The 27160-nt window shown below is 44.9% G+C and overlaps 1 protein-coding gene across 1 annotated transcript; it reads right to left on the reverse strand.

The window, feature by feature from the left end:
* Positions 1-479: 479 nt before the first annotated feature.
* pip5k1bb (phosphatidylinositol-4-phosphate 5-kinase, type I, beta b) lies at positions 480-26275 on the reverse strand. Its single transcript, XM_028995443.1, has 15 exons — positions 25993-26275; positions 16818-16927; positions 16616-16684; positions 16153-16283; positions 14384-14501; positions 11765-11917; positions 10616-10912; positions 6291-6478; positions 5625-5708; positions 5006-5054; positions 4832-4916; positions 3857-4012; positions 3260-3398; positions 2200-2317; positions 480-1456 (listed from the first exon to the last, which is right to left on the reverse strand). Exons 3-15 carry the CDS (start codon positions 16682-16684, stop codon positions 1454-1456), a joined length of 1590 nt encoding a protein of 529 aa, XP_028851276.1. The 5' UTR covers positions 16818-16927; positions 25993-26275; the 3' UTR covers positions 480-1453.
* Between the last annotated feature and the right edge of the window lie 885 nt (positions 26276-27160).

Consider the following 27160-nt stretch of genomic DNA (forward strand, 5'->3'; position numbering starts at 1 on the left):
GGCAAGAATAAAAATTAACCCACCAACGTATATGACCCATTATTTTTCGAATTAAGTCGTCACATGCTTTTTTTACAACCAAAATAAAATACACGAGTAAATTAAGAAATAAATCAATTGCTTCCAAAATATGTCACTTTGGCTCCCATTCAAATGCAACTAAATAAAAAATAAACTCTGACCATAAACTTTTCCGGTAAAATCAATAGACTGACTGGGTGCATTAAGACTGATTGAATGTCAGAAAAAAATCTAACTTTTCCATTTTAAAAATCTCTAATGAACACAGAGCACTTACGAATTTACACACACAAGCATGTACACACACATACACACACACGCAATATAGCTTGTGCAATATAGCTCAAGGCATCTGTCTGTCCTCATTTATTGCTATATTTATTCCATATTTATATATTGACCCTCGCACACTCAATGCAATAACATGTCTATCCAATAACAGTCGCTCTATTCCAGCATCATATCTGTAGCGCCTGTTTAATAACAATAAAGACATTTCACAGATGGACATATTTCACGTCCAAATGGCACAGTAACACATAGCATTTATTTAAAACACAGACTCTGATTTACTTTATAATGTTTAATAAATTATAGTCTCAAAAGCAACATATAGGCAATAATATAATTCAGTTTGATAACTTTAATATGGTCTCTACAGAACGGATTATTCTACTCTTGCATTCTAATGAGAAACCAACAGGATGCTTACATGTGAAAAGGATGTCCTGAGAAACACATTTCATTCATAACACCCTTACTGCAAAAAGAAGACGTTACCCTCCATTGTCATTGTGCCAGGCTATGGGCTATGTGTAATTTTTGTGTTTTCGATCATCCAAAAAAGAAAAATAAAGAGCTACAATTTTGGCAACTCCTCTAACAAAATACAAATTCGAGACTATGTTCAATACATACAACTTTCCGTACATAAAAAGTGCTGTTTGGGGATCAACCCATTTGCTGCTTCTGCAAGCTAAACCACACAGTCGTCTCTTGCCGTCGTGGCAAAGCAGTATTAACTTGTGCAAACCGACTGGAATTCCCAGTCCTAAAGATGAACTGAAATGGGGCAGCACACCAGGTGATTGGGCTCTTCTGCAGCCAGGAGCGATCTGCATCTATTTACAGATTCAAATACCACGTCGCCAGTTTCCTTCAGTCCTGGGAGAGGCGCGCTGCTGCATGTACATTTAGCGTGGTGCTATCATCTTCATCATGGTTTTATCATTTTGTCATTGATGTGATGCGTGGCCTTTCTGTAGGCCGCCATGAAAACCATTGGCAGGACCGAAGAGCGTCTCTGGAGTGCGGTGCAGATGAGCGAGGTGGAATAGTGTTTGGGGAACTGGGGTCCTCTGTTGTGCCAAAAGAGCCCCGGTTTTCAGGTGAGAGAGGTAATGATGGTCGTGTAACGCTGTGATCCACCCTTTCACTGGAATAAAGATCATAACATACACTGTCATGCATCATAAGTTAAAATGACACAGCGTGGTTTTAGAAGACCGGCTGAAATATGAAAATCAATCACTTAATACATTAGAGGTCCATTTCCTTTCATGGAGTCAGCCTAGTACAGTACTAAAAGTGTTTTATTTAAAGATTTCTGTTACTCTAGGACTAGACTGAATCCATGAACAAGAAATTGACCCTAAAAATGAATTCAGCTGCTCCTGTTAGGGGTTGCCACAGTTTATGCCATATGCCCTCTCCCATTTAGTCGGTCACATGCGTCCCCACTGTCCCCACAGTATATTCAGAATATTAAACTCATACTCTAACGTTTTACTGTAATACAAAACAGTGATTGTCATTGTGACACACTGCAGCACAGCACACGGTGACACAATGAAATGTGTCCTCTGCTTTTAACCCTCACCCTTGGTGGGCAGTGGGCAGAAATGACAGGCTTTTTTGTGTAAATTACATATAAAGTCATCCTTATTAATAAAAAGTTGATACTTTCATAATAAATATAAAGACGTTTTTAGCTTGCAGATTTTAATTTGCAGTGCCATGTCTCATCTGCACTTTATGTCATTGTCAAAATGTTTGCTCCAGTCACGCTATTCCAACCCTCTGTGTTTGTGCACAAGGTTAGGTTCACAATGATTGTTCTGGAATATCTTAATATCACAAGATGCTGCAGCATAAGCTCATAGATGTGCGCAGCCTCACCAAGTAGATGTCGTAGACAGATCCATCATCTCTGTCCATGTCCATGGTGCTCTGCTCAGACGTCAGGCAGATGGCGCTGTCCTCCAGTGTGAACGTCGAGCTGGAGGCTGCGTCTTCTCTGCAGGAAAATGAAACACGCAAAATGAAATGGAAATGAGAATGAAAATCAGGCTGATGCAGACAGGCTGTAGGTCTCTGACAGGCGTCCTGTTTCACAGTCAGCCCTGAGCCTTGAGAATGAATGATCATCTGCGGATAATAATATTAGCTGAAATGGCGGCGCACACCTAATCCAGTTTAACAGGATATTCACTGGAGAACTTTGAACTTGTGTACAACTTCCTTGTACAGCTGTGAACTGTCTGAAACGAGGCAAAAACCTCGATTCTCTGACATTTTTGCCAAATTTTTGTTCAGACGTTTCTCGGTGAAAAAACTCGTGGACCCGTGGTTGTTGGCTCAGCTTTGCGAGTAAGCAGCCACAGAAGATCCCCGTCACCTGATTCCCGACAACTTTATTGCAGGAATGTGTTTACTGTTTCACCACCCGTAATTACTTGACGAGCGCTCACACCAGCTCTTACGAGGGCCGACCCGAGGAAGGGTCCACTTTTTACCGTCTGAGTCATCAGAGGCTACTTATTAACGCCCAGCCCGCCCTAATGTTTTCCTTCGCATTTTCCTTAACACAACAGTATGATCAACCTCGCATAAGAGGCTCAAATCCTCTCGTTTTACTGGTTATAATGGTCCGCGCTGTTTGGAAACAACACCCAGACGGGTGACCTCTGTCGGGTTGGGCTTAAATATTTATTCAGCCTTTTGATAGAAAATTCCGTGGCGACGCGGACGTGGGGCAAGGGCACGAGATCAGAGCGGCTTCAAAGCGAAAACCGCAGTGACAGGATAATAGCAGGGCCGCGGCAGGTGGCAGGTGAGGCGAGGATGTTGAAAGGGTGGGATGTATTTACCCACAGGGGCCTGTTGAAAGAACACCTCTGCCGGGCCTGAGGTCAACACTGAGCAGGTGCGGTAAATAGGTCACGCCGTGGGTTTTTACCTGTCCTTCGACTGGCCGTCCACCGACTGCTCGTTCAAGAAGATGAAGGACGACGTGGAGTGCGTGGTGCCCATGGAGGAAGACTCATACAGGGACGGTGTAACCGGGACCAGGTCGGGCCGGCCGCAAGAGCCGAACACTGTGGAGAAAGTAGGACTGCATGGTTCATAATTAAGCTAACCACATTTTATGCATGTTTTCCCCTCAACATCATGCTGAAAACGAAAGTGCTGAGACGCACACTGCACAAGCGGAGCCCGTAGTTAACGATTGCCAAATGCTCTAGTTGCCCAAAAGCCCCCGTCACTTCCGAAGAAAGACAGCAGTTGAGTGGCAGTGCTGACTGCAGGGTTTACTCTCGACCCAACCCAATAATGAGCAACACGTCTGTCGGCCGTGATAGAAGTTTCCAGAAAGCCAGATAAGACGAACTCGGAAAAAAGATGCAGAAAGGCGGCCGCCTACAGCGCTTATTAACACACACCGCTTTTTCAATAGAATTACTTTAGGAATGCTGATTCATATGTAAAAAGAAAGATGGACTGTGGATGTTATAATGATTCAGTGTAGCAGGAATGAGGAAGAGGACGGCTCTACCTTGTCCATCCAGACTAGCGAGGCTCCGGGCCCCCGCCAGTCTCTCTTTCCTGTCCACGTCTTTTTCCTCGTTTTGAGAAGAAAGGATCTCCTGTGACGAGGACTTCATGGCCACTATGGAGCAGCGTGTCCTCTTCGACGGTGAGAACCGGATCGCTGTGGGCAGGAGAAATAAGAAAAAAACTGAGCAATGTTCCCTTGTCCATTTTGTGAAGGAAAGCGTGAAATGGAATCCTCGGCCTCAGGACGGCTATTTCACCAATTTCTTTACATTGATGAAGCAAAATCCCTTCATGGCTTTAATTGATCAACACCAGACCAAACAAATTATCCAGCACAGTTTCAGAAGAAAATAGACTTGAAAAGTCTGCATGTAGTAGAATGGGTGGTCTTCACACATATAAGAAAGTGAAGTGATTGTCATTGTGAAACACTGCACCACAGCACATGGTGACACAACGAAATGTGTCCTCTGCCTTCAACCAACACCCTTGGTGAGCAGTGGACAGCCATGACAGGCGCCCGGGGAGCAGTGTGTGGGGACGGTGCTCAGTGACACCTCAGTGGATCGGGATTCGAACTTCCGCTTCCAAGAAAAATTACTGTAGTAACGATCAGCTACGAAGCAGACCCATAATTGTAAGTTTGCGGGTTCGAGTCCCATACCGTCAAAGGTGACACTGAGCAAAGCACCGTCCCCACACACTGCTCCCTGGGCAACTTTCATGGCTGCCCACTGCTCACCAAGGTGATGGGTTAAATGCAGAGGACACATTTCGTTGTGTCACCGTGTCCTGCAATGTTTCATAATAACAATCACTTCACTTTCACTAACAGTTAAAAATAGTTGATTGCCATTACACTTACATTGCAAATATGGTTACAGTAATTCCAATTACAGAAAAAGCCCCTATGACTGTAACTGTAAGTAAAGATATTGAAGTGCAGCAGCTAAAAGGCAATTATAAGACTTACGCAGAATTTTCCGGAATACAGTGGTGCCCATGAACTTCAGAAATCTGTTGGCATAGAAACCAGGCCGGTGCACAGACACTGTGTCCTGAAGGGCAGAAGCAGCATTGGACATTAAGCTGTAAAAGCATTTCAAACAATGCGTTCGGAGAGAGGGTGCGGGTGAAGTTTCCTTACCCCATCGTAAACGAGAGCTTTCCACGAGTGCTCCAGCTTCTTGATAAACCTTAGAGGACATGAAAGAGCAAAATTTGACGTGTGTGGCTCAGAATCAAGTTAAAGCTTAAGAAGCTCCCTGCCATTGCTCCTTCTTTTCTGTAAAATTACATTCAGTATTCCACAGGTGGGAGATATGTCATACTGGGGATGATGATCATAACTGGAAACGTGACTGGGCAGTTTTCTGGAGGACACCAACGTCCTGACCATGTCCTCTATATTTCCATAATCCTTAATCAGAATCATGGAAAAATGCCCTGCAGATAAAACTCCCGTATAACAGCACTGAGTAGGATCCTGATGTCCAAACGCCACAGACATTTACAGCATTTATCACATTTACAGCATTTACAGACATGCTTACAGCATTTAAGACATGCTTGTCTATTGATTTTGGCTGTCATAAAACTCCATCAGGCTCCACCACAAGGCCCTATGTCGGCTCCACAACACTAGACTGTGCAGATCGGATTTCTGACCATTGTTTGGAGCGCACTTGTTGTGGAGCTGGGCCGGTGACGGAGTCTTTTGGACAATGCAGCACTTTCGGGAACAGATTATCAGGAGCGTTCCTCACCTGTACGACTGCAGGATGTCGATAATGCCCAGAAAGATCACCAGCTTCTCGTCCTTGTTTGTCTTGCACGGAATTCCGCCCATTCTGAAAAACAATTTTATAAGCAGGAAAGTCAAGATTGGGTCAGTTTAAACAGTATTTTTCATTAGCACACCCTGAAACCTCTGTGAGACATTGGTAAGCATCCTCCAGTCTTTTATATCAACTCCAAGAGTTCTCTAGTTTCTTTTGAAACACAGATATAATTCAATCTGTATTTAATGTATAATGGCTACATACAAAAAGGTTTATTAATTGTGTGCTATTAAAGAATGCAGGAGTGAAATCTGACCACAGATCTAATTGTGAGGCTCCAGCAGTTACTGTATCAGCAGTGAAAACAGGTTTTCAGAGCAGGATTAGGTTCTGGACAATGAGATGTTACACACTCTGGGTTTATGTGTGTACCGTGTGCGTGTCTCAACATAGTTTACACATCAGCAAATGTCCGCTAGATGAATTTCCAGTGTTTACACACGGAGTCAATGGCGTCCGTAATAACCCTGATTGTGAACAGAACACCGTCCCATTGTCCTGTGTACAGAGTCGCCATGGTGAAAAAGCATTACACTCATACACAGGATGACAAAAGCTGCCACGGTCGGGCAGAGGAGGTCTGTCACTTACGTGTCATCAGTGGTCAGGGCCTCGGCGGCCTTCCCGTCCCCCTGGATGGACTCCATGGCTGTGGAGTAGAGGACCCTCTGGCCAACAGGGCGTCCCACTTGCCCCATCTCTCCATCCCGGTTATTCTGTTCTAGCACGTGAACGCCCAGCAGAAGACTGTAGTCCATGATCTTAAAGCTCTCCAGCACCTGATGAACAAAACATCCATATATCAGTCCTAATTACACCAAATACTCCAACAAACGGCCAATTAGTGAGAAAAATGCTTGCTTTGTCACCAAATCTCAACCAGATATTATGGAGTAATGTCTTAGACCCCATCTTGAAAAGTCCAGAAAATGTTATAGCTGAGACATTAGCAAACATTCGTCATACACCATGTGTTACAGAGCAGGGAATTTCCTTGAATTACTTAAAAGACCTATACCTTTATAATAAATATTTTAATTCCTTTTCAGTGTCAGAACGATTGCATTTTTGGAGAATGTCCTTCTACTTCTATCTCTAACTACAGTCAGAATGGCATAAACGATTCAGGGCGGAGCCAACTAAGTGCCAACAATTTAGAACAATAGTTTTTAAAGCACAACTCCCATCTGTGGAGCTTATCTGACTAAAATGCTGATAAAAAATGAGTGGTGCGTGCCTGAGACACGTGCAGGTGCTAATGGGATCCCTGCTTTACATCAGGCCATTTTCCTGCCCTATTCAAATACATGCCCTTTGAATGGAGCCTGCCCACACCAGATTTGCCTTCCTTCTGGTCAGACCACACATGCAGATGGGAATTGTGATGGCCTTATACATTCCCATTTGGTCAAGGAATGTGGGCCAGTGTCACCGTGGTGACATGGAAACAAGTAGACTTTTAAAAGAGGGGGATGTCAGCTGTCAAAAGCAACAAATCATTTCATTCTTTCTGATACACAAAGAGATTTCAACCAGTTTATCCAGTGTAACAATATCCCATTCTAGGTAGGGTCTTGGTATAGTCTTCAGCCAAGCGTTCACCATTTCCACCAGAACCATTACGATCTGATTAAAAAAAAAAAGTCAAAAAAGCTGGATGAAGAAAATGAGAAAATGTTGAATTATGTTCAAAATGTTCAAAAATTGAGCTCCATTAACAGGAACGGAGGCTCTTACAGGAGCTAAGAGGGATATCCTCCATGATGATGATTCTCCATGTATTATTAACCAAATCCTTTCATTCGCCATATGTCATGGGACTGCTGGTGTGAGGAGGAACGTAGCCTATTTCTCCCTCTGTGACCCACATACAGGGCCTAAGAGTGTCCCCTATCTGCTGCCAGCATCTCTTCGGTTTCTCTGGACTGGTGCAGGTTTGTGCACTACTGCACTACTGCTTGCGTCAGATTTTAGCTTCGGAGGCATTTTGCTGGCTGTTCAACAGGAAACTGTAACAGCATAAAAACAAACAAACACTGAGCACTGCTCGCATACAAAAAGCCCATCCCGCCTTTCTCATGATGCACAGTGAGGTCAACAAAGGTTTTTCTGTCAATGAAAATGCAGAACCGTGTCTACAACTGTGTCTACATCCCATGTCAAGACGAGTCCTCCGCCCTGTCTTTCTTCCTCTTTTTTTTGTCCTTCGTTCACTTTCTGTGAACTTGGTATGCATGTGACTTGCATTAACATTCAAGCGTTTTAGCGGGTTGCCTCGAGGAGCCTCGTGAGAGAGATCTTCAGAAGATCTCTCACACTTTCATGTTATGCTGTATTTACAGTTTTACTTTTAAGAAGCAGATACAGATACTTTTAAGAAGCTGGAAATGTATGTAGTGTGTATCTTAGATCATTTAACTAACAATATAATTCAAAAAACAAATAGCATTTATGAAGGTTGCTCTTAATTAAATTAAATTCTGAAAAGAACTGAAGTCATTGTGAAACACCGCAGCACAGCACACGGTGACACAGTGAAATGTGTTCTCTGCATTTAACTCATCACCCTAGCTGAGCAGTCGGCAGCCATGACATGATGTGGGGACGGTACTTTGCTTAGTGACACCTGAGTGGCACCTCGATGGCTCAGGATTTGAATTGGCAACCTTCTGATTATGTGTCCACTTCCTTAGCCATTCCAGGGCCAGGAATTTACTTGGTAGACTGCCAGTCCAGCTACATCATCAAATACTACAAGGCAGCTATAGTCTCAGCGTTACCTAACATTGACGTATTTAGCGAAGCCATGACACTCGTTTTTGTCATTGAATTAACCGTGTGGCTACTTCTTACCTCTTTAAGTGACAGAGCGATTGTTCCTGGGCAGCATTAAATATTTGTTTTTGCCATTGACCTATTGTTAAGAACGTTCACAATGAAACGGCGAATGGGCAGCTGGCTGAATAAGTTTTGCAAGAGGCATGTTGTCTTTTCCGGATCTTGTTGCATCACCTATTCTTGGCGTCAACGTCCTTTCCTTAGTCACTGTATATACTATTAGAAAGAATCAGATTAGACCTTTGGTCCAAATATCTCTTTGGTTAATGGCTGCTATGGTTATGCCCATAAACTACTGTCTGCTGTCTAGGTTTAAACAGCAAGCAAAATTATGGCTAATTTGTCCAAGAAAACCAAGTAAATGCAACAGTAAGTCATGTAAAGGGAGTCTGTGAATATGATTTGGAACACCCTCAGATGACATAGCACATCAGCTAAAGGCATTCCAAGTGCAGTTACATAAGCCAGAACATGCTAAAGCGTCAGCTCTTCATGTAATCTAGTTTAGCAGCTAATGCTCTGGAATGGGTGGGAATGTCAGACCTGGGACCTAAGACCCCCATCTGGATGGCTGTTTGAGCTCAATTCTGGGAACATTTCTTAATCACATTTCTGTGTTTAGGTTCCTGTCACGTCCTGAAACAGGGGGCAGCGCTGGAACAGAGCTCAGTGGAAACGCAGAGCGAGTCTGCCAGCCAGAGACTGAAGAGCACAAAAAAACACAGCCAAAGCACTCTGACACTGAGGCTTTCCATTTACTGGAGAGCGAGAAGTGACATAATGGAAACAATGTCACACATCAAACAAAAAGTCAAACCCCAGTCCATTATGGAGTGCCATGATTGCCAAAATTAAATAGATAAATATATTGATAATTAAATAATAAAATGCATCACGAATTATTTAAAATGGGAGAATAAAAAACCTAATTTGTATTAATTATTCTATATGACATGAATTATAAAAACAGAAAATTAATTAATTAATAATGTTTTGAAATATTTCACTATTTATTTAATTTGGCCACATTCAGCACATCATGAACTACTTCTATCTGTCAGTCTGACACATAGTAAGTGGGAGGGGCTAATGCTAATCTAGCCTGTGTCTTTTATCGCATGGTGCTACCATTCAAGATATTTGTCAGAAAGGGCAGAAATAACTCCCTCAATAAATTCCTGCATTTTACCCACTACATATTTCGGTTCAGCATCCCCTGTAGACTTGACATAGACAGCTAATCCTACAATGTCTCTTATCCATTAATGGTAGTGCCATGTTGGAATGGTCACAGCTTCACACCAAACCAATCGTGCGTACAAGACGAGGCTACATCAGTGTTAGCCTTGCCCACTTACTTTGATGGGTCAGACTGTAAATCACTCCATAGTTCATCGGCAGCATCATCTGAAACAGACCCAGTGTTCTTACTTCTTCGGCACTTCATGTAATAAACAGGGCCCTGTTTTTATAGTGGTATATTACAAACAGAGTGTTGGGGGAAACATTATTTATGTCTTCTAAACCTACAGACCTACATAAAACTAATAGGTAAGTGGAGATTTTATTTGGATTAAAAAACACAACTACATGTGCACTGCGCTCCTCTCCAGTTCAGTGCAACAGCATATAAAAGTACAGAGGACTGAAAAACCACAACTAGTCATAATATACTGTTCAATAGGAACTGTTATTTGATTTTAAAGTCATGGCATTTTGGCTGATAAAGTATTTTTCTTAGTTTGCCCACCATTGGCAGATTGACCAAAAAGTCTATTTAGGGCAAAATAGCTCTTACCAAAAAATGGCTGCTAAAGTGAAAGTGATTGTATTTTTGACACAGTGTGACACACAGCACTCGGTGCACAAAACAAAATATGTCCTCTGCATTTAACCCTTCACCCTTAGTGAGCAGTGGGCAGCAATTAAAGTCACACGGGGAGCTGTGTGTGCTTGAGCAAGGTACAGTTCCCCCAGTTTTCAGTTTCCCCTATGATTTCACTGCAAAAACACCCAAAACAATCTTTTTTTAATTTTTTTTTTTTAATTCATCACCTGACAAAAAAGCATGCACTTACCCGACAGTCCCGCTGCAGAGTCTTGGTCAGGGCATTGTATGTCTCGGCATCAAAGTACAGGCCGTCGTGCATGTCCTGGAAGTCCAGGTCCTTGAAGGTGGGACAGGATTTCTCACGTTCCTTCCTTGAGGCTCTGCGTTTGTAGGTGGAGCCCTTCAAATCATATTTGTACTGCATCTTCACCGAGCGCGGCAGCACATTGTTCATCACCACCAGGCGGATGTTCATGCCACCTGACTGAACGCAGTAAAGTCCATAGAACTTGGGCAGCAGGGTACGAGGATTCTGGTTAAGGTTCTGTAGCACAAAGAACACACCCCAATGTAAATAATGCCTGGAAATATCACATGATGTCTTAAATGGTTAAATTTATATATTATATCACAGTTAGATTGAGCATGGCATTTTAACTGGTTAAGAGGAATCCTAGGAGTGAAAACATCTGTTTAAACCTCTTTACATATCCTTCTTTTCATCATAGAAGATAAATCTAGTCATTATGTCCCAGCATCCATACAAATTGAAGGTTAACACATAGCATCATCACAATAATAACCATAAGATGACATAATTTACTACCAACTGCAGCATCATGCATAATGATATAAAAGAGGCTGTGATGGCTGTCAATCAACTCCTCTACCAGTATGTCTGAAAGATGAGCCGAAAATCTGCGATATGCATTCTACAGTTTGTCTAGCACAGAGCACTTCTTGAATGCCTGTTTAATCCTTTGCACAACAACTGAAGTTCCTACAGCCTCTCCTCACGTGACTGAGTTGTTTTGTGCAGCAATTTGCAGATAAGGTTTAAAAAACCTGTGATATCATGACCACAAAGAAAATAACACGTTCTTTGAGTATGGATTGGTGGGACAGTTGACAGGTTTTCATTTGTTGTTTAACTGGTGTTCAGTGGAATAATAGAGGTTAAAGTTTAGGTTTTAAATCAACATCATGCCTCATTTGCATTGGCAACCTGTCCAACATAGGTGGTGGTAGTAGCCCACTGGGTTAGACACTTGCCAATCAACCAGAAGTCACAGAGTCAAACCCCACTTGCTACCACTGTGTCCCTGAGTAAGACACTTCTCATGGTTAAGCACTTGCATTAAATGTCAATGAGGTGACAGATGCTTATCACACTCACCATATAATAACCAGGAAGTAGTTTCTGCAGAAACTCAGCTTCCTTGTGCTGGACGGTTTTGATGATGAACTCATCGTCGCTGGTTAGGTAAAAGAGAGAGCCGCTGGCCCCGGGGTTGGACAGCTCAATGAGAGGCTCTTTACAAATGGAGTACTGGAAAACATGACAAAGCAGCCTGTTAAACAACTTCAGATGGTACGTTCCAGGGAACCCACATTACAGTGAACAAGAACATAAAAACATCGTTCTCCAGAATCCGGAAGGATTATTTGGCCATTTGCATAGTTTTTTTTTTTATATATAGAAAACATACCCAGCCCCAGTGGCTAAATGTGGAAGAAATGCTTTTTTTATTGTTGTTTGTACAAAATATCAGCTGTACCCTAGGCATCTATCACGTCTAAGCCCTGGCGTCCTGACATCGGCCCGAACACAACCAGCCAACCACCCTCGCCCGCCCCGTTCTCTTGCGACTTCCTGACTAATGAAAGCCAAGAGTCACGTTGAGGGCTGAACACAAACACATGGCCATTTCCACTGCGCTAGAGGTCAGCGAGTGTGTGTGTGTGTTGTCTTAATTAGCCTCTGCCGACTCCACTAGATGAATAAATACATAACAAGTACACATCAAGCCAGGCTTGTTTGTCTCCTTCTGCGTTCTTTCTCCAAAAAACCAGACGTCTGCGCCCACCCTCTGCATATCTGCATAATATTTTTTCTGAAGCTTATCCACTCGGCGACACTATCACTCAGCGACAGACAAGACCTAAAAAAAAAAAAATGTTCTGTACAGCATATGGCACTAATAAACCGCACAGTACAGTTGCTCCAACTCTCACGCTGCTTATGATAAGCAGAGGTGGCAAGAGGCCATGCATTCTTCACTCAAGTATAAGTATAGAGAGCTGAAGTATTCACTTCATGAAAAAATGAAGCACTCCACTATACATGACGAGGCTTCTAATCCTCAACGTTATATCAGACGCCTCTCGTAATTCACCTGTCACCTTGTTGTGTGATTTGCAAAATTAGGCACACCAATGGGACACACTAATGTTCGTTCTATATGTGTTTATAATCTGTTGAAATTGGTCTCTGATGTCTGGATGGAACATAAAAACAGTAGAACGTACTGTTAAACATGTTAAAACATAAGAAAAAACACATGTCGAATTTTATATTGCGCATTGTTACTTCCCATATCCGATGATAAGACAGTGAGTGGCTGTCCCAGGACAGGATTACCCACTGACAGAGTTGCTCTGCACCTTCCTCAGCCTAATTAAACCGCAATCGCACTTCCACCCAGGAGAGACGCCATTACAGTAATAATTGCTGTCACGTTCCCAATTAAGCCGGCCACGACCTGCGTGTTTTCAAGAGGAGCAGAACTGCAGATGAGGCTGGTGCTGCAGAGCCGACTGCAGCAGGCGACACACACACACACACACACACACACACAGATAAAGGAAAAAGAGGAAGGTGGGAGTGTTGAGGGTACTAACAGATGTTTCTACACACACTAAAGCCCACAGGCCGCACTTGATATATTAAAATGACTACCGAACACCACAGCTAAGGAAAACTGAAGAGTGACGAAGGTTAATACTGCTTTAACTCAAATCCTGCCTCTGACTGGTGTCAGATTTGGGGTTAGTGTTTGGTCCCTCAACATTTGGGGTTGGTATTTGGAAACACACTGGGTTGAAATTGAGGTCAGTCACAGTAAGGTTCCTGTGGACCTTAATGCTTCCCATTTCAGGAAACAGACAGTAAAAATCACTGCTGGTCCCTTAATAACTGGGCGCAGTGTATCCGGGGCCACAGCTCACAACGTTGCAAAACAAGAAGAAACTACAAGAAGAGTTCATTATACATTATATATACTCCACCTTAACACCCACCTTATGCACTAGTCATATGTATCGTTATAGTATGAAAGGAGATTAAAATGAACCTGCATTATGTCTATTGAAATTGTTAGCAAAACTGACCAAAACTGGCCTAGCGGTTAAGGAAGCGGCCCTGTAATCAGAAGGTTGCCGGTTCGAATCCCGGTCCACCAAGGTGCCACTGAGGTGCCACTGATCTAAGCACCGTCCCCACACACTGCTCCCCGGGTGCCTGTCATGGCTGCCCACTGCTCACTCAGGGTGATGGGTTAAATGCAGAGGACAAATTTCACTGTGTGCACCGTGTGCTGTGCTGCTGTGTATCACCAGTGACAATCACGTCACTTTCACTTTAATTAGAATATCCAATAGAATACATGTTTTCATTGTAAATTAAACTTTTACGTACTTTGTTACAGTTAATTACAGTACAGAGCTTGCTGAGCACAAACAGAACTTACTTTAGTTTCAATGCTGCAAACATAACATTACGTCACACTGCATGGATCAATGTTTGCACAAGAAGCTGATGGCTATAATCTATTATTTGCTCAAAACTCAGTTTTAATCAAACATGGTCTTTCAGACATGTCATTTAAATTTTTGACAGCAGTTTACTAAAATGCATATACAGATCCGTTATCTGGCCCGTCGATTACTAATAATCAGTACTAGTATCAAGATCTACTGCACTGTTCTACGATGTAGTTCCCACAATATTTCTTACCAAGTAGTCATCAGGTTTGATCCCAAAGAGTTCCCGGAAGTAGCGGAAGGCCAGTGGGGCATAGGTCTTGAAGCGGAAGTCGGGGTAGTGGTGTGCTGGGGTCAGGTTGCTGCCCTCGCTGAGCGGCAACAAGGAGAAAAAATCATTACCGTTCAATACACTCAGACATCTTCGCTGACACATCTGCTTCTGATGGATCCTTATTTTTTTAAATGTTTAAACGTCCCCTGTCATGAAAATTTAACTTGCGAGAATATTTAACATTACAAGTTCCCCTAGCCTGTCTATGCTCCTGGAGTGGCTAGAATCTGGAGTTTGTCCCCTTATGTCGCCATAAGGGGAAAGGTTACCTCCCCTTTCTCATGCTTTTTCCATTCAGAGAATTTCCCACCCCTCCCCTAAAACATAATCTCCACCGACCATCATGGCTTCCAAATGAATGCTCTTGTGATTGGATGTAAAAATGAGTACAAATGTATTTTTTTTGTCCCGTCATGCGAGACGTGACTTCCTGTTTGTGCCAACCATAGTGGTTGTATGAATGATGTTGATGACGTCATTTCTGCATATGTGACATCTTCTCCTGCCTCTCTCCTCCTAATTTGCATTTAAAGCTGCAGACACGCGTCCTGTGTGACTGGCCAAAAGTGGCTGTAATTCTGCACCGCGGCTGAATTTCGGAAAGAGACTTCAGATGCAGTATTAGGGGACAAACAAGACCGATATAAAAGCAAAAAAAAAAAAAATCATGACAGGGAACCTTTTTTTTACCCTCCCACTGTCCACTTGAACTCTTGATCTTTGGCCCAAAAATCTCAGTAAACTGCTTTCAGATAGTGACTACTATACATGATTGACCACAATGGGATTACAGTCCGCTTCTCTCAGCCCAGGGGAGGGGATAGCCAAGGGAAAACATGAAATTGTTCAATATACAACAGTTCTGGGACCATCTGATCTCTTTCTGAGCACATTTAACACGCCAGTGCCAGTATATGGTTACTGCACTCAAGACCTGAGGACAAACTACACCTCGTGTTTACCAAACCAGTACAGTGAACGCAAGCTGGAAACCCGTGTCCACCGAGCTTGTGGTTCAGTATTGAGTTATCACCGCCTGGAGGCGAGGGGGTCCGCCTATGAAAGCATCGGCCGGGGATATGACACCAGTGCAACCCCAGGTAGGGACAATAGGTTAAGGTGTGTCCTGGGAAAAGAGCTGTGACCCAATTAAAAAAAAACAATCAATCTCTTTTAATCAGGAGGGACGTTACTGACCTGCTTCAATAAATGGCTGAATGAGTTGAGCTGATCCGAAACAAACAAAGAAATTGGGTTCCTAAAAATATCTGTAGCGGGTTTACGGCTTTCTCAATTCATTTCATTCTGGTAAGCTAATTCCAGCTAATTCCGGCACAGAGAGGTTGTTTTGTGCCCCGGTTATCTGGGAACATGGATAAGCTACGCTCTGCCTGTTATGCTGTTACAGTCCATAACAGTCCAATGTGCCTCTTCGACCTGCTGCTCACACTGAGGGAATTTTGCTCTTCTTTTACCGATTGAACATCTCCTCGCACTTCCTCGCGGCTTTGTTTTCTACCGGGAAACTGACGCTTGTCCAGCTGTCTGCTCTTTTTGAGTGTGAAACCCACAAGTTCCCTTTTCTGTGTCAAAATAGGGATGCCTCTGCTTCCTAAATGTACCAATTTCAAACCGTAAGAGAAGTAAGCGGTTCTCATTGCTTATTTTTTTTTCTTTTCCGGTCTCACCTGGGCAAGAACACGCTCTCCACCACGTAAAAGTCCTGCATGAGCACATCTCGCTCAGGTTTGGAGGTCAGATTGCCCACGGTGTAGCCGATGCCCAGCTGGATGGCTCCTTTCAGAGTGGAGGAGGTCGTCTGGAGCACAATCCAGATGAGGGAATGTCCATGAAAACAAAAATGTGTTCACTTTCACATGGTTTTACAGCAGCTGAACCGCAGTGCATCGGCAAATCACATGACAACAGACTGAAATCTCGCATTAACTTTGCAATAGTCATAATATGTCGCGCTCTTTCCCATGTCTCTTCTTACAGGCCACTGTTGCTTTTCATTGCAATCACGTATGCGCATGGATTTTGATCAGTGTGAATACATACATTTCCAAAGACAAATAATCTCGCTCAGTAGTTATTGGTTTGAAAAACTCTGCACAATGTAAAGAATTAGAACAGGGAAAGGGGCTCTACCTTTTTGTAGGTTTTCTCTCCAATGGTGTTGCGAGTGCCTCCAACCCCATTTTCAGTGGATGATGACATCTTTGACAGACAAGGAAGGATGGATTAATCCTGCATGCTCCCTTTATTTGGCAGTGTGTACGCTCGACGCAAGAGCCTGCAATCTTTCAGAGCGGAGAGGTGCACTTCCTGTGCCAGGAGGATGCGGCCGTACCTTGTTGTGAGCAAGAGTGCTGCCGCCTCACTCTGCCGTTCACCACCGCGGCATCGCTCATTCGTCCGAGTCTAACAAGGTCTCGAGTGGGACCTGGCTCTTGCCGTAAGCTGGAAAGGGAGGAATGGAATCAGGATGAGTGTTTTGACTCCCAAAGAAAGAAAAAAACAGCAGCTTCTGTAAGTGAACACAATAACATTCCATTGTTATTGAGAGAAATGATGAAATAGCAATAGAAGCCGTGAAAAAAATGCTTTCCTCCAATAACGTCCTGCAAAAGAAAAGTGGGTGAAGGCTCAAATTTCAACTTGCAGGATTCAAGTTCAGCGATACAATCATCCAGATCAATTTACAGTTCAAGAAAAGAAAGTCTGAACCACTGGACTGAAGCCACAAAAACCTGAAGCCAAATGGGCCAAAACCAATCCTGACCAGAGCTGGTACATACAGTCACCGCAAAATAGCCATAACATCAAAACATTAATCATAGGTAAGCATTAGGGTAAAGTAATGCTATTTATCTGTCAATATCAATACTGATCATTACAGAAAAAGTCCCTTTGAGGAAGGTACCGTCCCCAAGTGTTAAATGCGGAGGACACATTTTTTATGTGCTGCATTGTTTCACAATGACAATCACTTCCAACATTGTGTTTCAAAAAAAAAAAAAAAAAGCAGCCGTGTGAAGTGGAACTGCCTGAGCTGCCGACACCTGCGTGCCGATGCGTCTCGGCCTGCAAAAGTTGAAATGGAAAAGGCGAACCCTTTTAGTTTGGCAGCATCACTCACTGCCAGAACGATCCACCTGAAATGTCTCTCACGCCACCCGGTCGAAAATAACATGACTTATTTACAATGATCCGGGAACTAAGAATGTGTGCACAGACAAATGGCTTCTCATAAAGGAACTAATTCATGGTAGATAGTTACCCGAAGGTGCCTAAAACGTTTCTGTATAAACAGAGTGGCACGAAAAAAGCGGCCCTGTCTAATATTTACAAGTACGGCTTTGCAGGGACAGGCCAGGGCCCTTAGCGCTGGTCCTATGGGAGCTGATTGCTTCTGTCGAGTGTTTTCCTACTTTGACACGTCTGACCAGAAACTGCAAATGGCTCGATAATCAGGGTAAACACTCGACTTCATGAACACCATCTTATCCATGCTCTGCATCCAGGCTTTAAAAGGGCTGTGGAACTTCTGAAGCCTCAAAAGACAACGTGATGTTAGGGAAGATGCCCTTTGGATTGGATTGAAGCCATAGTTTCAGTATCACAGTCACCATTTGCCACTTCATTATGGACTGGGACACTTGATTCATTTGCGTAACTTGGATCATTAGACATCTAATTGCCCAGGGTTAGTAACTGGAGCAGCTTACATCAAGTGGCACAGCAAAGATCTACACATCTGTAACATAGCTTCCAATACAAGCACTGAACATGTCATGTTAACAGAAACACTGCATAATTTTTGTAAATACAGCGAGGAAAACAGAAGGTTACAGAGATACGTGAAATTCCATCAAAATTCCAAAAGTGACTTTCGCCAGGTCAAATCTGAGCACACATGCCTGGCATAAGTGGAGCCATACGCTATCTGCTGTGTCCTGAGTTGCTGTGGACACGATGGCAACACTGCAATTGCAGCTGACAATGGCGCATTTGGGAGGCGCCGAACAATGCGCGAGTGCGTGGCGGTGGCTTACACGTTTTCACAGACTTCCCATCTCACTTTCCCGTCGGAGTTTCAAGCACATTACAAGTTACCTCAGCAAAGAAATACAGAACAAAACATTCCTGAAACAGAGCAGAAATATAATGCCATCCACCTGGATGTGGTGAATACAAGGTAAATATGTAAATATATGACTGTGCGTGCGTGAGTGTGTAATATATGTACGTATGTCACACTCATATATACCTTGTGTGTGATAAAAATGATACAGAACCGCTACATTAGGTTGGTGGATGTGTAAATATATATATATATATATATATATATATATATATATATATATATATATATATATACACACACACACACACACACACACACACACACACACACACACACACACACACACACACACACACACACACATATATATATATATATATATAAACCTCACAGGACACCTGGTATTTTGTACTACACTCACACACCCCCACCCACACACACTGAACGTAGCGGTTCTGTATCATTCCTGCAGAGCATCACCCTTTTTCTAAAAACCCTGACCTATGCACCATTGAAAGTGTTCCAGAATAATCCATGGGAGGCCCACTGCAATAGAACTATTGTTGTTGCCTTTTCAGATGGCCAAGCTTCACTCTCTCTCTCTCTCTCTCTCTCTCTCTCTCTCACACACACACACACACTCACACACACACACACACACACAGAAATTTGTTCTAAAAACTTATAATAAATATATAAATAGAATGATTATTAACAAAAAAACTATATCGGTTTACTCTGTATCAGCATATTTACCTTAATTGCCAGCCATTGACATGTAGTTTGTCTATCTAACAACCCTTTGTGAAAAAAACTGAAGTTTTGCTGTATTTTATTAAAAATGCAACAAACCACACCACTGTGTATACAGAAAGAAAATCAGATTTTTGGCTAGCAGCAGCATCACAGATTTTACATTCCCTAAATGCACAAGAGGAAAATGACAATATAAGATTATTGGCCTACATTTATGCCGCATCAGACAACCTAGAATTAAATGTGTTAAATTCTGCTGAGACACTGCAGTGGGAAACTCACAGCGCCACCGACTGGCCTGGCATACATAAATCTGTATTCCTGAAAATACTGATGTCGTGTGAAGGTGAAATAGTTATGTGTATCAGCTGAAAGGTTATTTCAAACAATGTGGCTGTTTATGCATCCTTATTTCGTGTGTACTCTAACGGAGCATCTGCAACACCCTTGAAACGCAAGAGGAAGCTGAAAATACACAATCTCAACCCACAAATACGCATTTGCAACACAAAAACAAAGTAAACAGAAATGAAGGAAACGAAGCGCAAAGTGACTGGCGGATCTCTGGTTGTCTCCACACCAGGACACAAAGTGGACACCTCCCTTAGAACAAACACAAGACTCAGCACTGACCAAACAGTAGGTTGACGTCCCAGCGGCCTCAGAAACTACAAATTCCTTCTGGTCAACGTAAGATAAATGTTAGCTAAGATTCCCAATCCTGACCTTGAAGGATGTCCCCAAATTAAGAGTTCAATATCTCGGCCAATACCGCGACTGATTTGAGTAAATATTTCACCACTTGCTCAGGGTGATGCAATGTTTTCATGACATTACTTGATTTAACTTTTCCAGCAGCCTTTTTTCACTGTTCAGCCCAGTCTTCTTCAAGCCAATAACAGTGGCCTGCAAAACTACGAGTAACATCTTACGCTCCAGGAGGTCACCTGCACTGCGTTCCAAAAAGGAATTCCATAACGTCTGCATTCTTCACATGCAGACCAACCCTGCAGCCAAACTTGGGTCCCCTCCAATGACCGCATGCCGCTGTTTCTTTAAACCACGATTAAAAATCAATAGTTGGCCTGCGCTGCAGGAAATTAAGGGATTCAAGACTTCCGCGTATTGTTCTGTCGCTCTAAAATAAGATAAAATAGTCATCTGCTCTTTCATGTCCCTCGGAGATTAAAGGAAAATGAACAGGCAGAGGACAACTAGGGAATGCAGTTCTAGATTCTGAAAGTTAAAAGTTTACACTCTGGCCTCTGCTAGTGCAGGTTAATTTGCAATGGCAAATACCCACCGTCATCAGTCAAAAGTTGAACATGCTTTCACCGGCTTTCTTGCCCTGTTTTACCTGACCAAGGATGTCGCAAGTTAAATAAATTAAATCTGAAAACTGTGTTTCATCCAATTAATAATTTATTGCCATAAGTTCCAGCCCAAACACACAGTGGTCAGAACTCTAAAAGATACGATGCAGAAAAATTCACTTTGCGGGTGATGGGGCGTGTTCGGCAATCCTTCGTATCTCTCGAGCCAGTGGAGATCAGAAAGTGAAGTGATTGTCACATGTGATACACAGCAGCACAGCACACGGTGCACACAGTGAAATTTGTCCTCTGCATTTAACCCATCACCCTGAGTGAGCAGTGGGCAGCCATGACAGGCACCAGGGGAGCAGTGTGTGGGGACGGTGCTTTGCTCAGTGGCACCTCAGTTGCACCTTGACGGGTCGGGATTCGAACCGGCAACCTCCTGATTACAGGGGCCGCTTCCTTAACCGCTAGGCCACCACTGCCCCAGATGACTGGTCATACAAACACATCTGTGTAAACTGAGTCTTTACCACAACGCTCAACCTGCAACTATGAACAGAACCTAAAGAATCACCTCCGTGTTCCTCAAGGGGCGATCAGAACTGCACCAAGCGCGCACTAAGAACTATCGCCCCGAAAATTTACTCCATCTTCCTGTGAATTTTGTTGAAGTTCCGACAAAAAAAGTGGTGCAACGATGCCTCTGCCTCACCCTCTTCGACCTTTCGTTCCTCATCCTGAACCTCTTACATGACTACATCTTCTCTGTCTCGGACTAGGTGAGAATCGTTACTGAAAGATAACCGGTGCCTCAGTAACTAACCATATCATTACCAGCTTGGCAGTCAGGAGTATTGTGACGTGGGTCAAACATTGTTATAATACATTAGAAACAGCCTAAGGTCAAAGTCAAAGGGAACTTTATTGTCATCTCACCATATACACAGAGAGGCGAGATTGCACCGGTGTGCAAAAAAAAACCATAGACCAGTTATTCTATAAAGAATGTGTTTCTAGTCTTGACGTCCTTCACACATTAATAGTGACCGATTCTGATCTCCTGGGTAGATCACTGCAGATTTCTAAAAGAACATATGCAGCCTGCTCCGTGAGGAAACCCTCCAGATTTCTTCGCCGAAGGGTGGCACATCAGTGCCCTAATTGGGTACAGTGGGGATTATGTAATTCATTCAGCCCTCGGTGTGAAATTGTCGTTGGCAAAAAGTGCATGTAACACTACGTTATGAAACCAATTACAGTATAAAAAAAAAAAGAAGAAGAAGAAGAAGAAGAAGCGCTATACTGATTCGGAAACATCAGCAACACTCTTGAGAAAGATTACTTTGGCACAAGCCGTATTTGCCTGGGAGGGAGTGTTCTGCGCTACACGTGGGAACCGAGTATTTTCAGCGGACCGGGTCGGCCTGTACCCGTAGTCACATGAGTGGTGTGACGCAGAGAGGCAGGCTTGAGGGAATAGAATGAGAATGGAATCTATCCATCTATCTATCCATCTATATATATATATATCTATGTGTGTGAGTGTCTGCTCCAACATTCCAGCAATTTGGGCAAAATGTCGGTGCCTATTTTGGTCTCTGCTGGCAACCACCTGAACAAATGAAAGTGCGTTTGGTTTGGAAGGCGCGCGGCTGCGCCGAGAGACTGCGGGGCGTGTCTGTCTGGGACTGAGGCTGCCCTTTCTCCTCAGACCGCGGGCGCTCACGACGCCATGAGCTCAGAGCGCGGCCAGCACAGAAGGGCTTTCATCAGGGGCCCCGGCACGGCCCTCCTCCCGACATCCTGCACGCGCCGCGCTCGGGGCCTCCGCCCTCGCGGCGTCTCCCTTCGGAGCCAGCGGCGGCTAATCCGCCCGGGCCCCTTCCGCCACCGCGCTCATTAGAATCGGGCCTCGCGGGAAATATTGCTATGGGAGGTAATTTTGCATTTTAACAACAAAAAATGATGGAGGGGAAAGGATAGATCAGGACCGGAGTTCCAGAAACCAGGACCATAAACACCGCCATGTCGACAGGAGGGAAAGTTAATAAGATTTCAACTAGGATTTGCATTACAGAGTAACTATTACATTAATAGTTTTAATGTCCGATTCCAGTGGTTCTCAAGCCTTTGTCATTTATTCAGATACAAATAGGAATTGTAGTCCCACCAGAAAATGACGACAAACTTTGAAAGGGATAAGACGAGGAAGCGAAGTGAAGTGATTGTCGGTGCACACAGTGAAATTTGTCCTCTGCATTTAACCCATCACCCTGAGTGAGCAGTGGGCGGCCATGACAGGCGCCCGGGCAGCAGTGTGTGGGGACGGTGCTTTGCTCAGTGGCACCTCAGTGGCACCTCGGCGGATCGGGATTCGAACCGGCAACCTTCTGATTACGGGGCCGCTTCCTTAACCGCCAGGCCACCACTGCCTAGGAAGGCTGTGGAAGTCTCCGAAGCAATGTCCTTCTCCTCTACACCCAACGAGTACACAATCAGCAGCCTGTTTGCTCGGTTGGAAAAGTAAACTTGACGGTGCGCAGTGTTTCCAAGGGCGACGCCGACGCCTTCAGGAGAACCTCCTACGACCGACGAGCGTCCTGAAAGGAAGCCGACCGCCAGCAACGGGTTGGATGAATGTCGCCCCAGCGCACGCGACGGCACTAATACACGCGTGAGCGTGGAGGTCCGGCAGCGGGGACGGATCGTTAGAAACACGAGGGAAAAACGGCACGTATCCCGCAGCACGGACAGGCCGAGCCGCTGTCTCACTTCAGCCATGCGGCAGGAGTCTGGAAAACAGCTGAGCGCAACAGAAAGCGCTAAAGGGACGCGGTTATGTAACGCGCCTCAGATGAAGCTCACATGCTCTGTTATTTCGTTACGATGCCGCCACTGTGGGCTGTTCCTCAAGTCCTTACCGGATCTTTCCATCGTCACTTATTTATATGCAAGTGATTTTAGGAAATTTGGCATAAAATGACACAGGGCTCCGAAACGTGAAAGAAAGAAAGAAAGAAAGTGAAGTGATTGTCATACACAGCACATGGTGACACAATGAAATGTGCCCTCTGCTTTTAACCATCACCCTTGGTGAGCAGCCATGACAGGCACCACTGGCCCAGAAACATGTCTCTGAATGCACAGACCAGTTGTGCAACTACGCAAATTAAAGCTCGATTTACGCCAACGGTCGCGATGGCCAAACACACTCACGGCCCGGGTATCTAACGCTAAATATCCGATCAAGTCGACAACAAGATACAGCAAATGAAGGTAAAGTGAAGTGATTGTCACTTGTGATACACAGCAGCACAGCACACGGTGCACACAGTGAAATGTGTCCTCTGCTTTTAACCATCACCATTGGTAAGCAGTGGGCAGCCATGACAGGCGCCCGGGGAGCAGTGTGTGGGGACGGTGCTTTGCTCCGTGGCACCTCAGTGGCACCTTGGCAGGTCGGGATTCGAACCGACAACCTTCCGATTTTGGGGCGGTTCCTTAACCGCTAGGCCACCACTGCCCCACACTCCAACCTCCATGACCTCCAACTCTCTCTACAGAATCGACAAATCAATTCAGTTCTTGGCCGATAGTCGTTTATTCCTCTTGTTGCATGACTTTGAAAGTCGTGTAGTCTGAACTGAGCTTCAGACCTATTTCACATCACCGACTTCATGCCGGATGCCTTTCCAACAGGAGGCTATTTGCATCTCCTGATTTCCCATTCAAACTCACGGACAAAATGCCAAAATGGCTGCTCAGAGAAGAAAGAAAAAAAAAAAAAAAGAAATTTGCAAACGCTCTCTGCCATTTCAGAGCGGGACCATGAGATCCTGAGGCAGAGGCTGCTCTATAATCCGCGTGTGCCGCCGGCTGCTTTCCAGGGACGCAACATTGTCCATATTGTGTAACTCGAGTCTCTGCGTTGCACGTTCCATGGCAAACACCACACGCAAACAAAGGCCTTGTGACGGGTCATCGTGACGTTTTCTGTAGGTCCTGTACAGCAACGGGTCAAAAAAAAAAAAAGAGGTTTGAGTGTGAACGTGTACTTTCTACAAGTTCCTGGTTACTTCCTTAGTCCGCAGGAAACCGAGAAACCGAGAAAGGTGTAAAACCTCCATGCCACAGCCACAAAGATGGCAACATGCGCCATGCAGCATTCTGCATGTTTCAGCGTTCGGTAATCGTCTCAGTGGAACGCGAAGCTGACTTTGACATCATCAAGCCACAGTCCTGAGTCACGGGTCCCAGCTGCCAACACAAACCCTCCATGCCCCGGCGTGGTTCGGACGCAGGCCGACCGGCGCCACGCTCCTCACCGGCGGGCCTCGGACCCCGGCGGAAACATCTCGCGCCTCTGGTCTAATGGAGCTCGCGGCGCGGTGACGGGCGAGACACCCGTGGGCCCGCAGGAGCGCTGTCACCGGACGCGCTCGATTCTAATGAAGCTAATGAAGCCCTGCGGCGGTCCAAATGCCGCGGCCTCGGGGACGGCCCACGTGGTTGGTTTTTTTGTTTTTTTGTGTCCAGGGCATGAAGACGGACCAGCATAAACGCTCTTCCTCCGATTGTTCGGTGCGATCATGTGACAGATCCGCCTCAAGTTGTAACTTTCTGCACGACCTTGGTAGTTTTTTTTTTGGTCACATGATTACAGAATGTCATCCGTTTTTCTTTTCTATTTATTTGTATTGCTATACATACACAAACAGTGCAGAAAAAAGTACAAAAAATAAAAAAAAAACAGTCCTTCTTGGCACTTAATTGGTAAAAAATACATACTTTGCACATAATGATACTAATGCCATATACCATTGTTTATTACGTGCCATGCAATACTACACCACAACATACTACACCGCTGTGTTTGTTACGCCCCACTTTGTTGTAATAAAGTATACACGGTGTGATATATATGGTTAAATTAATAACGCGTGGTATTATATTGCATTGTTAGCTGGGTGTACTTTGTACTTAACTCAAAACGGAGTAAATGTACCGATCCGATAACGCGTCGTTGCTCCTGTGGATTTTATGGCTCTAGGGTGGTAGTAGCCTGGTGGTTAACGCACTCGCCTGTGAACCCGGGTTCGAACCCCACTTACTACCATCGTGTCCCTGAGCAAGACACTTAACCCTGAGTGTCCCCGTCACTACTGACTGTAAGTCGCTCCGGATAAGGGCGTCTGGCGAATTTGGCTGCATTTTTGTTGCCGCCTGCTGCAGTAAAATGAAGAAGGTAAAAGCACTGATTCGAGGGCGGCCGGAGGAGGAAAGTTTGACCCCCGCAGCCCGAGCTGCGCGACAGGCAGGTGCGGGGCGCGGCGGGCAGGTACAGAGCCCGGTTCCGTACTAACCTCGCCGGTGCCGCTCGTCCCGCGTCGGTCCGGTCAGCGGGTCCGCCTGGTCATTCCGTCTCTGGCGCCTGCTCGTCCCCGCCCGCTTCGGCGCGTCGCCGCGGCTCGCGCGACTTGTGTCGCACTGTGGCGCGCGCGCGCGCGGGTCCAGATGTGGCGCCGAGGCCACCTGCAGGGGGGGGACGGGGTTCACACCGGAGACCGGCGTTCCGCTTCCGAGAGATCTCCCCTGTACGCGTTTCATTAAAATGTTCGGAGAAGTCCTTCTGCTGCAGTGACATTCATCGCGAGGGAGGAACGTCTCTGGCGCCATCCAGCGGCAGAGTTGCATACAACCTGTGAAGTGAAGTGATTGTCGTTGCGAAACACTGCAGCGCAGCACACGGTGTCACAACGAAATGTCCTCTGCATTTAACTCATCACCCTTGGTGAGCACCTTGGTGAGACAGGCGCCCGGGGAGCGGTGTGTGGGGACGGTGCTTTTCTCAGTGGCACCTTGACGGATCGGGATTCGAAACCGGTACCTTCTGATTACGGGGCCGCTTCCTTAACCGCTAGGCCACCACTGCCACCGGAAAGCTTTCAGCACCTGGTATTCCCAGGCAGTCTCAACCAGGCCCAACCCTCCTTAGCTTCCGAGATCAGACGAGATCGGGCGTTCTTCGGCTGGTATCAGTCGAGTGATCTATTTTTATTGGTGCAGAACTAAGATGTGCATTGGCACAAAGCACCTCAAATTTGAACAAGTCAAAGGCGAGAGCAGCAAACCTCCCTTAAAAAGAAAGACGCCTTGGAAGGAATCCAGGATCAGAAAGGCGACCCCTTCCTCCTCTGGTCTGCCCTGGGTTGCCCTGGGTTGCCCTGGGTTGCCCTGGGTTGTTCGTGTCATGCACCGGTCACAGGTGTAGTGCGGTGTGAGCAGTGCCATGGTGCCACGTCACACTGTCCAGTTTTAAAGTCCATTGAGGTATTAAACGAGAGAGTTCTACACAGGTATCACCATCCAGATTCTATCAGGCCAAAGACGTTGCCTGGTCGGCCCATACCAGGATGTTCTTGGGGAAATATGTTCTTTCCCACGGGAGTGAATAATGCGATATAGAACAAAGGAAGAGTTAGCTGTGTTAGTAGGCTTTCACTGCAGTCTGCTCATCTGCTCATCCAGTGA

This window comes from Denticeps clupeoides, chromosome 11 (assembly GCF_900700375.1).
Source record: "Denticeps clupeoides chromosome 11, fDenClu1.1, whole genome shotgun sequence".
In the NCBI taxonomy this organism is placed as follows: Eukaryota; Metazoa; Chordata; class Actinopteri; order Clupeiformes; family Denticipitidae; genus Denticeps; species Denticeps clupeoides.